Source organism: Chanodichthys erythropterus, chromosome 4, assembly GCF_024489055.1.
Source record: "Chanodichthys erythropterus isolate Z2021 chromosome 4, ASM2448905v1, whole genome shotgun sequence".
Lineage (NCBI taxonomy): Eukaryota > Metazoa > Chordata > Actinopteri > Cypriniformes > Xenocyprididae > Chanodichthys > Chanodichthys erythropterus.
Window position 1 is genome coordinate 15,168,828 of NC_090224.1, and position 18,667 is coordinate 15,187,494.

The following is an 18,667-nucleotide window of genomic DNA, read 5'->3' on the forward strand; positions in this document are numbered from 1 at the left end:
ACAAGGTCAGACATCTTCATCTATTAGCAAAATGGAAATAAAAATAGTTGCCATTGCTAATAATGTTAATAATACAATATATTGTGTGACGCATAACTTATGCAGCATGTTATGCATTTTATTTATTGATATGCATTAGTAAGCAATGCTTATTTTGTTTTACATTATGGAAGCACATCAAAACACAAGATGGCTCTTCTTTCAGAAAGTGCTCTGCTTCCCAAGATGGCTTTTTAAACTGAGCATGTTAGTTTAGACAAATCCTAGTCACTGTTGTGTGGCAGTAAAAGCGTGACACAAACCCGTCATTAATTAACAAATCAAAATCAAGGGTATTAGTCATGCTTAAACGTCCATCTGTTAGGAGGCTTATTTTAAAAATTCTAAGGAGTGACCATCTGCTATTATCTGTGATGAATCAAAGAGAGGTCACAGTGTCACAGAACGCATTCAAGCACATGTCACACATTCAAAGCAACCGAATCCTGCTCTACACGGAGGCTTGTTTCAGTTGTTGAAGCACAGTCCCTCCCCGCCTCTTCCCTGAGTCATCTATATTCATATTTACAGCCATTTCACTGGATATAAAAGGTTGGATACAAAGATTGCCTGTGAAATACTCGCTATCACAATGCCAGGTGCTTCTGGGTGGTTGCCAGGGTGTTGTTATGCAGTTACTAAGGTGTTTTTTTAGCATGATGCTTTGTTGTTGCTAGGGTGTTGCTTGCTGTCCTACGTCGATATTCTGGCCTCCAGATTTGGCTTTCCCCTCTTCAATTTATTTATTTTTTTTGGTGCTCATTTTATCATCTGCAGGCAAAAATTTTACACTTAGATTACAAAAACAATAGCACACAATTTTAGGTTTCATTCATGTTTGTAGATACTTTAGATGTGCTGCTTTAAAGTTTGGGAACAACTCTCAAGCAATATGAGAAGTAATAGGCCTAATAGTGATTCTTGCCTAATTATTAGCAAGCATCACTAATTGTTATTATAATAATTAAAACTAGCCTACTCTATGTAAGCTAACTGTTTTTGATAATAAAAAAAACTAAATAAAAATGTTATTAATAAGAAAGTGCCAATAAATAAGTAAATAAATTAAAAAAATAACCTTTGACATAGCTACAATTTATATTTTGGAACTGTCGGGACGGATTTCGCGTAGGATAATGCATACATACCTCATTCGCCGTGCGTGTCACGTGGTGCGTCGAATACCATGAAGCTGAAAGTTTGTTGTCAAAACGGCAGAGAAAAGATGAAAATGGATGGATAATTCAAGTGTGAAACAAAGAAAAATGTATTTCTCTGTCTATACGCTTTGAGACAAAGCACAGCTAAAACAATGGGTCTCATTAACTATACGCGCAAATTTGTGCGTGAAATCTTAGTACGAACATTTTTACGAACAAATCATGATTCACCAAAAACTTTTGAACAGAAATTCTTTCTAAAATTAAGCTACTAAAAAGTCTGGGAACTAGGTAAACCACAAAAAACACTTTCTCTGTGAGGCCTTATAATCGTGTTAAGAAGTTATATTTCATCTTAACACGACTCTATAATTATATTATATTTTAAATTTTGACCTGGTTTTGAGAATGACACACTTGGCATTGCTCTGGGATCTGGCAAAAGCGCATCTGCAGAGAGCGGCATATGTTTAACGAGTGACAAAAGGCTGTAAAGAAAAGAATGTGTGGAAAGCCCTCATATGGAGATGGGCGTTTTATGCAAACGACTCTCATTTAGAATTCTCCAAATAGAGTACCTCAGAGATGACATGATTTTGTAGGCAATACCCAGAAGCGAGTTAGCATTTCAGGACTTCCGGATCCATCGCTCTCAAGTCTATGGCCTAAAAAAAAGGTCTGTGGTTAACAAAGCCTCTAAAGATTCACAAGGCTCCGATGCTTTCTGAAGCAGTGTTTTGAAATCGGCCATCACTAAATAAGTTATTATTTTGTTTTTTTGCCGCACCAAAAGTATTCTCGTCGCTTTGTAATATTAATATTGAGCCACTGTACTCACATGAACTGATTTAAATATGTTTTTAGTACCTTTATGGATCTTGACAGAAGAAGTGACATTGCTTCCTTATGGAGGCCTCACGGAGCCATCAGATTTCAACTAAAATATCTTAATTTGTATTCCGAAGATTAACGAAGGTCTTACGGATGTGAAATGACATGAGGGTAAGTAATAAATGACAGAATTTTCATTTTGGGGTGAACTAACCCTGTAAGACAAGTCACCATAGACAGTAAAAGAAATGGACACAGCGACCCCATTGGAACTCAATTGAGTCAAATGAAGCCCATTTTTAGCGATTTTTAGCACTTCCGTTTCTGACGCGCAGACTCACACTAAACTTGATGAAATCCACAATCTGTCTGACAGATGTAAATCTTCTAGTAGCTGTGCATGAAAACTGCCATCGTTAATCTTGCAGAGACGGCGAGCTTGAGCGGGGAGTTCTTTGGCATGAGTGAGCAGGAGTAAGTATTCTGATTAATTATTTTGTATAGTATTTTAAAATGTAACGCCAGTACGCCATATTAAGGTAATCTCCCCGATTGCCTGTGAGCTTCTCCTCCTGTCTGTACGGTAATTTCTCTACTGTGCGACAGAGAGTCGAGTGGTTATGACGCAATCGTTAGCTTATTTTTACAAAAACTGTTTCTACGGGGCCATAATGTAACATAGAAGGTAATGGAGCCCTTTATACATTGTCGTGTATCTTTGGAAATAAATAATGGACAAATGGAGTCTTTAAACGCCTCAGATGTAAAGTTATTCACTGTCAAAGTGATGCCAAAATGAATGGGAGTCAATGGGGATGCTAACGCAAGTGAAGTTCTGCTACAAGATGGCAGCACGCGGCCGACTTCAGCTTCCGGTCGACTTCCTTGGGCACTCGACGCTCATCTTTGAAACGCCTCTCGGGCATCCTGGGCATCATGCAATCTCTTTGAATGGGGAAACATCAAATTCTCCAAAACTGTTCGCCAACCTTACAATTAAATGTCATATTTGAAATCACCAATGAAATCTAACAACAACTGGCTTATAAATTTAGTTTTTAAACGCTCGAATTATGACAAAAAAACTATTTTTCAGACTGGATGAAGCTAATGCGCATGCGCAAACCTAAACGCGCGTCTCTTCGGAGGCGCGCGTCTGACTGTTTCTATAGAAACCGGTGATTCTAACGGCCACTGAAGTGACGATGACTTTACCAGTCGGCGATTGGCTCTTATTTAGAAGGCGGGACTTATTCCGCCATATTGCGCGTTACACTTTCTCCCATTCAAAACAATGTGTTATTAACAACTTGTGTTATTCTATAGTCTTTGGTATTATATTATCTTTGCATCAAATTACAAAAACTAGTTAACACTGCTGTGAGGGTATTTCTAATACAGCAGCTATGGGAGTTATGGTAAAGTTGACATCTTTCTCTCTTGTGACTGCCGTTATCAATCTCTATTTTTTTCCTCTTTTTGAAAGTTGTAAAACACTGTTGTTGAGTGTTGCTTTTGATATTTGAGCAAATGGGAACACAACAGATATATTTAATGTATTCTCTCATTCACTGCTGTGGAATTTTACCCAGCTATGATGACACTTCCACTGCACATTGTGAATTAAGCAGAGTTTTTTTGTGAAAAGTTTTCCTGTGCGTACAAATACGAAAGAATCAATTAGTGAATGAGACCCAATGTTATTCAGCAAAACGCATGTTTTTTTTGTTGTTGTTTTTTTTACGCTAGAGGGCCAAAAGTTACATAGTGTAGTTTTGATAATCAAATTATAAGGGAAAACTTAAGAAACTTTGCACTGAGAAGCAATTAGCAATTAGATGATTCATTCATATAGTAAGTCATTACATTTTGTACAGTGCTCCCATTAATATTGTAGATAAAATATTATGCAGAATAATAATTATTCAACTACTTATGGGGTCTGTGGCACAGAGCCCAGACTCTGTGTTTGATGGACAGGAATAAAAGGATAAGGTAATGGGAGGGAAAGCTTATGCCATCAAAAAGTGCAGCTTCAGTGTCAGCAGCAAAACTGGTCTTTCATCCCCATATATCACCTCCTTCCACAGCACAACCTTTCTCTTCTCCTTAAAACACCATACAGTCTTTGTAAAGAATGGAATGTGGAGATAGGATGCTAGTTTTATTCCTCTAAAATATTGAAGCAAAATTGATTCCCGTTTTGCACGGTGGGTTTTCCGCACATCATCAATAGCTCTAAACGTTGTGGGGCTTTGCAGATTACGGCGTGACCTCCACGTGCAGTATCTCAGTAGTTGAGATTGATCTCCCCCGCCTTCTATACTCTCTTATTCCTTTAGATTTCCCCATTGGGTATCTGCTGATGTGGGAATAAAGTGTTCCACAAGGCCATATTTTCCTTTTTTATTCCAAAAAAGATTTCACTGTCTAAACTAGATGCATTTATTCCAACATCAGCTTGCAGACTCTCAATTACATTCAAAAGCCACTTTGAAAAGATTTACTGTAGCTCAGGTAACTGCATCACTGATTAGGTGTGTATATGCGATCTTTAATCACTTGCTTCCCACTGGGCAATTACACAGCACATGACTGTAAAACAAACAAACGCAGCCTGTATGCCTTAAGCATTTACAAAAGAACAAAAGGCTATGTGCAGAAGGAACATGTGATGTTGGAGCACATCACTGCTGCAATGAGAGAAAATTCAGGGCTTGCGGTGTATGATTGACAGCAGATTTCTTTTTAAGTGGAAGACAGTCATCATTGACAATGTCAAGGCTACAGTCTGTTGCTAGGCACAGTGCTGTATGACACATTACTATACTTAGAAATGACATAATAAAGCAAAGAAGTGAAGTAACATAGAAAAGAAGCAAAATAAAGAGTCAGTGACACAGTCTGGTTTTATTTACAGTCATTCTTTAAAAGAAACAGAAATAGAAAAGGCCTATCTAATCAAAACGTAGCACTGAATCCAATGAAAACAACCTGGAAAACTGCTTAAAGCATCTACCATGAGTGTCATTTGTTTTTGAATATCATAATTGACCACTTAATTAACGAGAATGGTTACAGTATATTGTCAAATAAAAGCTATATTTTGAATTCGTCTGGACCACTTCACAAAGAATTTAAACTAGTTTCTAAATCCATATTTTTATTTACAGTTTTGGTTAGAGCATCGTCATTGTGACATCACGTACACTCCTGGGTAGAAGCATCATGCAAGATTTTTTGGAGGATATTCATTTTCATTCAGGTTTCTTTTCAGCTCAATAATTATGATAGTCAAATTTACTTGTTTTACATGTTTTGATGCAGGGTAAATCTCACACAAGCTTAGACTGTGTCTTGCAAGTATATCGAGAACCAGAATATTTTTTTTTTTTTTGCTTTAACTTTGCCCTGTTTATTCTTTATAATAAATTCTAATCAAGCACCATGTTGAATCAGGATGTATTTACAAATGTCTTAAAAGTCACTCGTACAGCAGCCAGACTGATGTAAGACTCGCTCACCTGGAATCGGATCTTTGAGTACTTTAGGCAATCAACCACCTCCAAACAACAAGAGTTATATAGACGAATCTCTTGAAAACATGTCCAGGTCACATTTCACCCCAAAATCACCAAAAATAAAATAAAAAATGGTCCTAAAAATGCTTCATTTTTATCATTAGTACTGAGAATTTAATGAGAATCACCACCGACGATTTTGGGAACTAATAAAACCATCTGCGGGCAGTGTTGGGGTAAAGTAAAGTGAGTTACGTAATCAGATTACTTTTTCAAGTAACTAGTAAAGTAATGCATTACTTTTTTCAGTTTAGAACAAAATATTTAAGTTACTTTTTCACATTTATTGACTGGCAGCTCTCCTGTCCCCATGTTGAGAGAAATAAAGTGCAGAGGTGTTATGTGCGCTGTGTAAACATGATGATTATTGTAGTTCTAGACTGAATGTAAACATGCATTTACTCATCTCACTTGCACAAAAACATTCAGTATTCCTCAAAATGAATAAAAACAGTGAAATGCAATCTCAGAGTTTTATGCAAACCTCTAATAATTAACTAAATTAAATTACACAAATATACTTTATTTATTTAATCAAATTTTATTAACCAATGTCTTTGCTGCTGACTTTCAGTGATCTAATTAAACCTCACTAATAAGCAAAAATTACTTTAGATTAGATTTAGAAATAAGAGTGCTGAACTTCCTTCTCCTGTATCCTATTCTTCTTTGATCAAGAATGGCAGTACAGCTGAAAGCTTTGTTGAAAGGTTTGTTTGAGCTGCATCCTCTGCTGTACATGCATAAATATGCATTTCCTTCAGCCTGAGGCTTATTCATTTCACTCTTGGTCTGAAAGGGCCTTAACATTTGCAAAAAATAGAACTTTTGTTGTTATTAAATAAACAAGCAAGCCCAGCCCAGGTGAGAAAAAGTAATGCAAAAGTAATGTAACACATTACTTTTCATAAAAAGTAGCTAACACAATTAGTTACTCTTTTAGGGAGTAACGCAATATTGTTATGCATTACTTTTAAAAGTAACTTTCCCCAACAATGTCTGCAGGAGCAGTTTGCCAGATCTGCTCTTCAGTTTTGAGAAAGTTATTTTTGTTTCGCAGCCATGCACTTGTCCTGACAACATTCCATAGTTATACATCCAATCACTTGCATTTCAGACTGATGACTGATGTTTTGATTATGTTGTTGTGTTAATTTGGATGTAATAAATTCTTTTATTTGAGTTTACTCCGCTGTGTCGCCTTCCCTTAATGCCGCACCATTGAGCCAGGCGTGACATATGGGGGCTCGTCCGGGATCTGAACCCTGGACCTCTCGCACAACTCAAAGTCAGTGGTGATTATCACTGTGAGTTTGAACGTGGGATCAGGATTAAGAGGGACAGGACTGAGCAAAGATGGATGAGTACGACCCTCAATCTCTGGGAATTGTGGTGTTTGCTGCCATTGGCATTACGCTCGTTTAAACTTTTTCCATTAAGGTGACATCTTACGAAGAAGTACTTGAAAAATAACAGCAAGACTCAGGCAAGACCCAACCCCAGCACTCCTACTAGAAGAAAAAGGCATCTGAAAAGAAAAACAAAACAACCCAATCCTAACAATGTTGCAATATATCTATTTCCTTCTCATTACCACAATACCATACAGATGTTTTTTTTAGCTCCCAAAATTGTCAGTGGTGGTTCTCATTAGATTCTCATTACTGTAATATATAGAACTTTTTAAATAATTTTTGCATTACAGCAATGAGAATGAGATCTTTGTGCATTACAGTATTATAATAAATATTAGAATTTATGATAAATTATAAATTAATTCCTTGTTAATAAAAATAAATATAAAATAAAATCTTATTTTTTTATACAGCAAAATATATTTTCTCTATATTTAGATTTTGGGGATGAAATATAACCTAAATAAATATGTTTTTGAAAGGTTTTATGAGATATACCCATTCAGGTTTCCTTTCCTTGTGTCATCATTCTTATTGAATCGCATTACCCATTCAAACGTCACTCCATATTGAGTCGGATGCACAAAGACTGCAGCGAAGGACTGCAGGGAATTATTTGCCAGTGTGTTCTGGAGAGTGGTGCGGCTAAAATATCTTTATTAATTATCAAAGCCACTTAGCTTTGCCAGTGCAGTTCACAAGGGGTTTGATTAAACACAGCTCAGTCAGACCCTTGGTTTATGTACAGCCGTTCTGGGTGAGAGCAGATTGCCATTTATTGGAATGTTAACAGGATGTCATTTTAGGCACTTTCTCTACACCAAACCGCAGAAATATGTCAACCCCACACAGTTACTAGAATCAGTTAAAAGGAAAAGATAATATACAGTGGAGAAATACATATTTCATCATCCATTATCTGTTGAGGAAGGGGAAAATGCGTTATTCAGCTGTGTTTGGCATGGTAGTTTGACCGAAATGAAGACATTTCACGCTTTCTCGTATCATCCAAGGGCTACAATAGGCGCAGTATTTTAGGCGATTGAAAGTGCAGCATAAAAAGAAACTCTCTTCTTGATATTCATTCAGGAAGCAGGATACAAAAGAAGCCATACAGCACAGCTAAATCCAGGGGAAACATCTGAACAGCTTCAGCATTTTGCGCAATTCTAACCTCTCGCTTAAAAGTTGGGACACAATTGCGTTAAGAAATGATTTAGAGACTCGTTATTCTTGGGTACCTGTTACTACACAAAACAAAACGTTTTAACCCAAGTAGACTCTTCCACACAGCTCCTCGCACATCACATCACTACAAATACTGCATCTCTATCCCTATCCCCCCTCAATATGTACAGGTATATCGAAAAAGAAAGGCCCACTTACACGGCATAACAAATTATTAGTCTACTAGAAAAGAGTGACACTGGCACACATGTTAAAAAAGGCTTAAAATAGAAAGAAGTTACAATTGGTTTTCTAATCGTTATCTTGTTAACAAGACTCAACACCGTCTTAAAAAACAACAATATTCACAAGTAACCTTTCGGAGCAAGGACAGTCGCTGTAGGCCAACTGTTACCCCTTCCAAGGTCGGCCTACGTCTAGCTGAAAGATATTAAATACGCAACAGATTTTGACACCTCATGCAAACAAATACGGCTGAATCCCATGGTGACGTCGAACGGATAAACTCATAGGTATTTTTTAGGACTGTCGTTTAACTCCAAAAAATATGAATCTCTTAGCAGCTACTGATTTCTTTATTTGTTTTTTAGTTGTTTTTTTCTTAACTGTTCTTGGCACTTTCAAGACGAGTACATCCAGGAGAAAGAAGAAAAACTACTTGGGTTGCAATTAAACACCGAAGGTAATCCCAATGCTTGGAATAACCCTTTGTAAACAACCGGAATAATGACTCTCCACTCCAGTCACCATTTGAAGGACTGTAGGACTAGATAACTAATATTATACTGACTGGTTAATGAACATTCTTTAAGTATGGATGGATTCCGTGAAAGTCAGTCGGACACACTGACACTATATCCATTCAGTCCATTGCACGATTCCAAGTCTTTCTTATTGCAGATCTGTCCGCAGACATCGACGCAATCTGCTCCTCCAATTTGCACTGCTAATGGCTGCAATGAGACGAGAGTCTGCTGAGGGGGTTCGGCCACACGAGGGCTCTCTCGCGCCTGCCGGCAGGGCTCTGGAGGAGGAAGGGCTGGGCGTAGACAAAGAAAATCCACTCTTTTGCTTGAGTCTTTGAGGTTAAAGCGTCGGTTCTGTGTTCCTCCGACAGTCCGTAAGACACTATTATGTTAAGACATTTACGTAGAAATACAAGTTCAAACATCAGTTCATCATTTTGATTGGTTGATAAGGCAGTTATCCTTTTACTTTGACCTGTGAGAGAAGAAAACAAGTGTTAAAGAATGTTCTAAACAGCATAAAAAAAGAATGAAATTCAGTGCATGCAATAAAACATATGATTGACTACTTTATTAAGGTCAGCTGGGTGAAACAAAGCATTTTTTTTTTTTTTTGTCAAAAGGGATTCCTATTAACAAAACACAGCACAAACTTTTGTGTGGCAATTGCATTGTACAGTTTTTAGTGTATAGCATGCAAATGGACTCAGGTTCAAGTCCCATCATAATATTTGAAAAATAATTAAACCAAGAGAATTTGACAGAACTGAATTTGACAGAAAATGATCATCATGCATTCATTTTTTTGGAAGAAGACCATCTTTGACATTTTTTTAAGGGGAAAAGTCATATTTTGAGTGGCATGAGTTTCAGGTCTCGACTAGACTTACCAGATTTCAACATGAATGGGTGATTTCTGCCAGAGCGTATTTGGCAAACACTTCTTTACTCACAAAATGTGTGCAACTTCATGGAATACATTACTTTTTGGAAAATTTCAAAAAAGTGCTCCTCAGTTGATGATGATACACTAAATACAGAATTAAATAAAGACAAAAAGTATCTGGACACATTCTGGTTGTCAAATGTTAGTGTAAGATCACTGTGCAGTACACATGGGGTTGCACTTATAGTTAATTCTAATCTCAAGCATAATTTGTTAGCACAAGTTATTTTGATACTTTGAATCTAATGCAGTGAAATTCATACACTAAAGTGCCCCTTTTATGCTTTATACTGTATACCTTTCATGATACGGTAAATCCAACGCCATTATTACTGTTTATATCACTGTGTCAAGGGCTGAGGAAGCCTCTGGAACTGAAATACAGATATGCTAATGGCCGTTTTATTTCCGACACATGCTGTAAGCAGTAGACCAATCACAACAGACTGGTCCATCTGACCAATCAGAGGAGAGTCAACTCTCGGGAAGGCGGAGTTTAGAGAGATGAATCCTCTATCAAACCGTTTCAGACACTGTGCGAAAAGAAGTGAAGCTGTACTTTTTTAACCTTGGATGTATCTAAAACTATTGTAGGAAACCTCCAAAACAAAACGAGGTGCCATCGAATTGAAAATTGAATTTATCTTGGCATAGTTGAATAAGAGTTCAGTACATGGAAATGACATACAGTGAATATCAAAGTCCATTGTTTCCTCCTTCTTATGTAAATCTCATTTGTTTAAAAGACCTCCGGAAAACAGGCGAATATCAACATAACACCGACTGTTACCTAACAGTCGGGATAATTAATATGTACACCCCCAATATTTGCATATGCCAGCCCATGTTCCCAACATTATGAAAGGCATTACACAAGGGCAGCCAGTATTAACGTCTGGATCTGCACAGCCGAATCATCAGACTAGGTAAGCAAGCAAGAACAATAGTGAAAAATGGCAGATGGAGCGATAATAACTGACATGATCCATGATATCATGTTATTTTTAGTGGCATTTGTAAATTGTCTTTCTAAAATAGGCAGTTAAAAAATTATATATATATATATATATATATATAAAAAAAAGGGGTATTTTGAGCTGAAACTTCACAGACACATTCAGGGGACACCTTAGACTTATATTACATCTTGTAAAAGAACGTTCAATGGCACCTTTAAAATAGAATAATGATCTTTGATGTGATCTGTATGCAAGTCTCCAAGTACTTGTTAGAGCCACTGTAGGCCTATTTGGTTTTTTGTTTTTGTTGTTTTTTTTTTTGTTTTTGCATTGTGTGTTACAGGGCTTCTGAGTTCTATTCATTTCATTTCAGTTTTCTCATGTTGTCTTGCCCTTCTAACTAATTATTAGCTGTGACCTTTTCCACTTTTCATTATTCTATTTTTTTCCACACTGAATCTCAAAACGCACTAAACAACACACACACATGCTTTCAGAAAAGCACGCGTAGAAAAGTCCTCCCTGAAATATCAAAATGTGCCATCTGCTTATGGATGGACCTGCCATTCAAAGCACTCCAATGCATTATGGAAAAGTGAGAGTCTGACATTTACAAAGGCAAGAGACTCATGACGTGACAGAATGATTTAGTCAGCCGGCCATGTAATAAATACAAAACACTGGCTGACAGTGAATATTCAGTGCATCTTCAACAAGACACTTTCACTAAATAAGACTGGGGAGCACCCGTGGGTACAGAGGGGGTGCGGCTCTTTAAGAGAATAACTAATTTTCTCTGTAGCCTTTCTCTGGATTCTGTGTAATCCTCATTAATCCCAATTTTACAGCATCTGTTCCCAGAAGACGTGGATGGAGTTGCATTAAGCATTGTTACTTTTCAACGATCTAAAAGCCCATGTAATTGCACCTTTCTGTTGTACACATTGCTCGCAGAAAGTGGAAATGCATGGAATAACAAAGATATAAAAAACACCAAAAATATTTAATAATTAAATTAATTACAATAATAATAATAATAAATGTATCCCACAAATCAATTACTATTTAACTTTTGAACAGTAGTATTTTTTAAAGAATTTTTTTTATTCATCAAGGATGCATTAAATTGATCAAAAGCGTAACTGACTGAGTTACACTTTTTTCGTAAGATGAATATGGAATCCATAGGATGTAGTGGAAGCATTTTGAACTGCGAGAGGCATAACACTTTCTTCATAAGTTGAATGCGGAAGGCAATCTGGTGGGAGCTAGATATTTTGTAACTTTGTAATATTGATGTTTTTCTTACACAAACGCATTGCTTCACTTCAGAAGGCCTTTATTAACCCCCGGGAGCCATATGAAGTACGTTTATGAGGGATGAATGGATGTACTGTCTTGAGCTTCATACGCGTTGGTCCCATTCACTGCCATTAAAAAGCTTAAACGTGTCAGGATATTTATTAAAATATCTCCGATTGTGTTCATCAGAAAGAAGAAAGTCATATACACCTATGATGGCTTGAGGGTGAGCATGGGGTAATTTTCTTTTTAAAGTAAACTTATCCTTTAACGAATGAAACCTTATTGTAAAGTGTTACAAAAGTAAACACTGTTACAAAAAGCATCTATTTCAAATACATTTTTGATCAATAAATGCAGCCTTGGCATCTTCAAGTGTATACATACCTAACATGTTACTGTAATGTGACTTTTCTGAATTATTTCTTCACAAGCTTCCACAAGCCTTAATGTGAATTCTCGAGGGACAAACTATAAGTCTGTATTATTGGTAAATCAACTCAGTCCCTTGCTGTTTAAATCCATATGGGGTCTCCTTTCTGATCGCATGTCACTGGCAGGATTCCAGACAGCTTTTTTTCCTGTGTCTGGACTGTGGTGCTGGGCAGCTCAGCTGTGTCCTTCCTTCCCTGGAGGATGGCGGGGAATGTTCCGGCTGGTATTTTGCCGCCAGTGTCACTTGTGTGCCAAAACAAGTGACAGGCACATTTGGACCCCCGCCATATGTTTTCACATCAGTTGGGCTGATCTCACCCACAGGCCAGAGACAACTTTAGATGATGCCATAGGGTGAATTAAAGTTTATATATATATATATATATATATATATATATATATATATATATATATATATATATATATATATATATATATATATATATATATATATATATATATATATTAATAGATATATATATATAGATATATATAGATATATATATAAATAAACTAAAATAAACTCTTATAAGATACACCTATTATGATTCACTCATTATATAATTATATATTAACTAGAGTATATAATTTTAAATTATTTTTTTTACTTTTGAATTTTCCTTTTTCTTTTTGTTAATTTTTAGTTAAATAATTTTGTCTTTTTAAAACTTTTAGTAATTAATTTTAGTAATTTTAGTTTTTATAAAAAATGTCATTTTAATTCAGTTTTATTTATTTTAGTAAACTAAATGAAAATGATGAAGTATTTTTATATTTTATTTCCAGTAACATATGGTTTTAGGGGCCATTTACATGACACAGTTTACTAAACTAAAAACAGAAAACATTTTATGTTTTGGATGCTCATTTTGGCGGCCTAAAAAAACTCAAGCTTTTGAAATCGGGTTTCAAAGTGCAAGTTTAAAAAAAAACAAAAAACAATACTGTTCTCACGACATTTGTGAAAATGGTGATGTCATGGGCATGCGTATTACATGTTCAGTTTATAGGCACATAGTGTTTCTTTACAAAGTGACATCACCAACTACTGGCCTGGCAGCACAATACAGCACGTTTAGTCATTTTCGCAGATCTTTATGAACGGGGATCATTTTGACAACTTTGGCCCTGTCCCAAATGGCACACTTCATATGCCCTTTCGGGTCTTGTGGACTTATAAGGGCTGCCACGTGCGCATGTCTGTTAAGTCCATGAGACCGCAGGGTGTCCCATTTTTCAATTTTAGGTTTCAGAAGGGTGCTCGCGAGTGCCCCCTTGCAGTCGACATGCGCCCTCCATGCACACGTTTGCCAAGCTACAAGTGCGCACTCTAAGGAGACTGTTGTCCGATATTCTCTGTACACGAAAAAAGCAAAGGAAAAAAATCTTCCTTTTTTAGTATATAGTTGTCATGTAAACATTTCCTTAGTTTTAGTCAACTATATTAATCCTGGATAAAGGTGAAATGTATCATCTCAAATCCAAAATACACCCCAATCTTCCATTGGCTGGACACAGATAGTCACAAACTCATGTCATTGGTTGTGCCAGCGTTGCAATGCTGGCTGGTTTAATGTTTTGATCGTGGCTGTATTACATGTGTGAGGAAATCAACCTGCGAATGGCTTACTTTTAGCTTTCTATCCACATTAAAGAGTCAATTTTGTGGATGGGCAGCAGACTAAAATACAAAACAGATCTGCGGCAAAGTTTTATTGCATTTTCATTTTCATTGACTCCTCCAATCCCTCCTTTAGAGCGGTTTGGTCTTCCATCAAAGAGTTGTCTCTATAAAGATCATGGGCCTAAGCTTTGATAGCATTGCTGTCTCACCTCCTGGCATAATGGAGTGCATTGTGGACATAAAGGCTGACTCTATAGAACACAATCACCAATAGATCAGTGTCAATAAGCCAAATCCTCTTAAATCTCCCAACGATCACCCAGTCCCACCTCTGAGCATTCAACTACTTCCTCATAAACATTTAAGCTGCCAACAGAGACTAAGCAAACAGATCACCTCCCCTAATATTGACCTAAGCTATTATCCCAGCCAGACTGACAATGATATTATTTCTTAGAGATTTGCCGCTAGAGATACTCTTAAGGGTTTTGTTTTGCTCCTGGTCTGTCACGGACCACCTCTCATAAAGCCACTTCAGAGTATGTCCAGCATGTCCAAGAGAGAGTGTTGTGCACCCAGACACAAACACAAACACATGAACTCACTATACGAGAGCACAAGAGTCTACAGACTACGGCTGCTGCACAAAACGGTTGTGTCCTTATACATTACTTTACATTTTGCTGTGATATTATAATCTGTAAAAGACAGATACATGTGATACTTACATGTACATTGGTTGTAGTTGCAAATGTGACGTCTTCTGTGGCCCTTGGTAACCGTATGAATCAAACCCTCCTATAAAGTCAACTAAAGAAGTGAGAGAGAGAGAAAAGAGGAAAATGGGGGAAGAAAAAAAAGATTACTGAATGCTTTTTAAGGTTGCCATTCATTCAAATAAGCACCTTTTGGTTATGTATCCCATGTGTGTCAGTGTGATAATCGTGTGTAGTGGATGATCAGCAACCAGACCCTCTATGAGACTGATATCTATGGAAGCCGGCTTGTGGCACGCTGTTGGTAGGATAATAATGATAGGCTAGCATAAAGCAAACTGACAGGATTAGCCCCCCGGCCCCTCTGTGAGGGCCCACCAGCTGTTTCAGGCCCTGGAAGACCAGAGTATCTGGGCTTTCCACAAAGACGCAAAGGTAATAAAGTGTGTGATAAAGATCCAGGCTTTGGAAATCTAAGGCTGTTTCCTAGACCAACGAACACAGGAGATAAGCTGCGGAATTAGCAGAGGTCTTCTCTCGTGCATCCCAAACAGAAGGAGAAGGGAAGACTGGAACGATTATCATTCTGATGATAGATTTTAGGGTGCATATACCTACAAATCCCCTAATCCATGTTGGTCTCATTGTGGAATTAGACCTTTGTCCTGATCAGTGTTATCTGGGGACCCACAGAGGTCAGTCTGAAAGCTTGTGCCAGGAGTTTAAACCAGAGCGTTCTCTTCTAGCGAGACACTGCTTGCATTTTACCCTTTCAACATATGTTATATGCGTTATCTGAGCTTCATTTGATTAATCAACATTTAATGTAATTAATTCTGCAATTTCTTTAGATTGATTGACAGTCCTAAAAATATTTTAATTTAATAGCAAAAATAAATGTAAAAGAAAAAGAAAAAAAAAAACAATATTAATAATAGCTCAGATGGATTCAGATGGATTGTTTGGATTACTGGTGTCACGTCATTTTTTGTCAAACAGTCCTATAGAACCATCATTCACATTAAACCACAGGCAATATTTCCCCATGTCTGTTCAGTCCCAACTGCAACTTAGAAACCTTTATGGACTAAAACCATTCAAAAGTTTGGTAATATTTTTATGAAAGAAGTCTCTCATGCTCACCAAGGCTGCATTTATCAGATGAAAATGAAAATAAAGATTAAATAATATTGTGAAATAATATTACAATTTTACAGTTTTCTATTTTATATATTTTAAAGAGGTCAAGACATGATTTTATTATTCTAATATGTTCCTTGAGGTCCACTTATATGCTTAATAAAGGTTTTTGCACACACAGAAAATTATAGGCTATATGTGGAAAAACAATTACCTCCAACCCTCATTCTGACCCTCTGTCTAAGGCCACATCCATATGAAGCCAGAGCTTTCTCTATCCAATCTTTTTTTTTCTCAATCTAAAAAAAAATCCATAAACACGGCATTGTCTCAAGAAATATCTGCATATACATGAAACCACTGAAACCGACTCAAAACGATGTAGTATACATGCCAGAACAGTATGTGGCGCTGTAATTCTACAACAGAGATTCACTAAAAATGGAGAAGACGACTTGCCCTACGTTCCATTCAGAAGGGCTCATCCCTATGCCCTAATCCCTTCAAAGGGTTTACCCTCCAGAGTGAGAGCTTCGAAGGGGTTAAAAAACTCTTCTTTTGGAGCGCACTTCTGCGTCATCTTATCGAGACAATCAAAGAGGAGTAAATTGTGCAAGCTGCGCCTTATGTTTAACGTTAGTTTATTTATTTATTTTAGGTTTATCGCATGTAGGCTATATTGTGTCTATGTATTTTAAACATTTGAATTGACTAATTAAGGGAGCTGTAAAGTATTTTTGTTGAAGTACAATGTCGTTTTGACCATAATAATGTACCAAATCTAACTCGAATAAATATTACAGTAGTATCGAAAAATACTTTATATTAAAATATTTTAAAATGTATTTTCTTGGCTTATTTTCTTGTCATTTTACATGCTTAATGCTCAATAAAAATTGAACATTAAGATATGGATATTAAGAACATTTAAATTAAGATACACAAAAACGAAAACGCAAGTTCATTTTCAGATTTAGCAATAGCAATTTCAGGCTCCCAAAATGCTGGATCCGTCTGGATGAAAAGCTGATATGATACAAAAATTTTACATATACAGCTAAACGTGTCTCTGTGTGGACGGGCTCTAAAATTAAAATTATTCGTTTATAAGAGAAGGCTCCTTTAAGGCTTGATTGACTAACATCATTGCATAGGAAACCAGATCAACACCCACTCGCTATTTTACTAAGTAAGTGTTTTGAAAACATTATCCATATAAAACCATCGTTTATAGACAAAGCATTATGAAATTGTTTACTTGCGGTCTGTCAGATTCAATACAACTGACTGCTTCATCTGTCAACAAAAGTTTCTTTGCGAACTCTCCTTTACACTGTGACTTGTTTACAAAACAATTTGAAGTCAAATACTTGGAACAAACATATAATCCTCCGACGTGATCCATGACACCATTAAAAATAAACCATCCATTAGTTCCTGATGCTGGTATCCTTCTGAAATATCTACAAAAAATGAGCAAATGAGCTGTTGATTCAGGACGCGTCAAAGTGAATGTTCCTTTACGCTTCCATTTACTTTTCCATTTGTCCTGTTGTCGGCAGACTCAATCACCTGGAGTATGTTAGAAGCTGAACGCACATCTGTATACAATATCCAGTGTAGAAAGGGTCAGTGATTATAATGGGTTCTATTTGCTTTTGACAAGACGCGCACATCTGGTGTAGACAAGTGTCAGCGGTTAAGTGACTGTATTACAGTGGGTGGGGCCTATTGTGCGATGATGTAACACTATTTGTCAATGTCTTGCTCTTGAGGCAGGCATATGCAAATGTATTTGCCTGTGTGATGTCACAAATCCCATAATATCCAAACGAGCCATTTTTGTGGTTTGATTAAATAAATGCTTTGTTTATAACGATAAGGATGTTTAAAGCTATGAAACTTGCAGAATGTTTTAATGGTACAACGAAACCATTTAAAAAATCCATCTTACTGACCCCAAGCTTTTAAATGCTAGGGCATATGATATACAAAATAATATTTAAAATGGAAAACACTGATCATATCAAAAAGAAAATTAAGCTACGCTGCTTTTCAGAACATTCTCATGTTAATGTGCTTTACATAAATATGTCTGCAGGGGGTAAATGTTAAAATAGATTGCCTTGAGGCAGATATGTGCTCTTAAACATTTCCCCTTCCCAATGGAACAAATATTTCAAGTTGTTTTACTGCTGAAATTCCTCCTAGCTAGTCCTGCCAAGATAATGGGAAATGCTGGGATCACTGATCCAGTAATGAAGTAAAAAAAAACATACAAGTACTGTCAACTGTGGGCAAGTGGACAGATCGAGGGTCTATGGGCCGCCTTGAGCTAAAGCATTAGCATTCAAAGACATACAACAACCATTCCTCGACCTCAACAAAATGACTCAAATAGCAATTTATTCTGCTTTAAGCGACACATCCCAGAAAGAAGCCATTTCAGTGGCACCAGCGCTGCAGGGAATTAGGCTGAGATGGACGTTTTCTCCTCACAGACGCCATATAGCAAAGCTTTATGAGTTTTATTGTTTTGGCGTCACCCTTCCAAAAGCTTTTCCTCCGACAAAGGCATTTGTAAA

The 18,667-nt window shown here is 36.8% G+C and overlaps 1 protein-coding gene across 1 annotated transcript in view; it reads right to left on the minus strand.

Moving 5' to 3' along the window:
- Positions 1 to 7,911: 7,911 nt before the first annotated feature.
- The window catches only part of nkain2 (sodium/potassium transporting ATPase interacting 2), a 172,557-nt gene continuing 161,801 nt past the window's right edge, over positions 7,912 to 18,667 (minus strand). The window contains exons 6-7 of the mRNA XM_067383178.1: positions 14,955 to 15,036; positions 7,912 to 9,435 (exon numbers count right to left, since the gene is read on the minus strand). Of these exons, the coding sequence (XP_067239279.1) occupies positions 9,426 to 9,435; positions 14,955 to 15,036 (92 nt within the window). The 3' untranslated portion in view covers positions 7,912 to 9,425. The remainder of the gene's footprint in view (positions 9,436 to 14,954; positions 15,037 to 18,667) is intronic.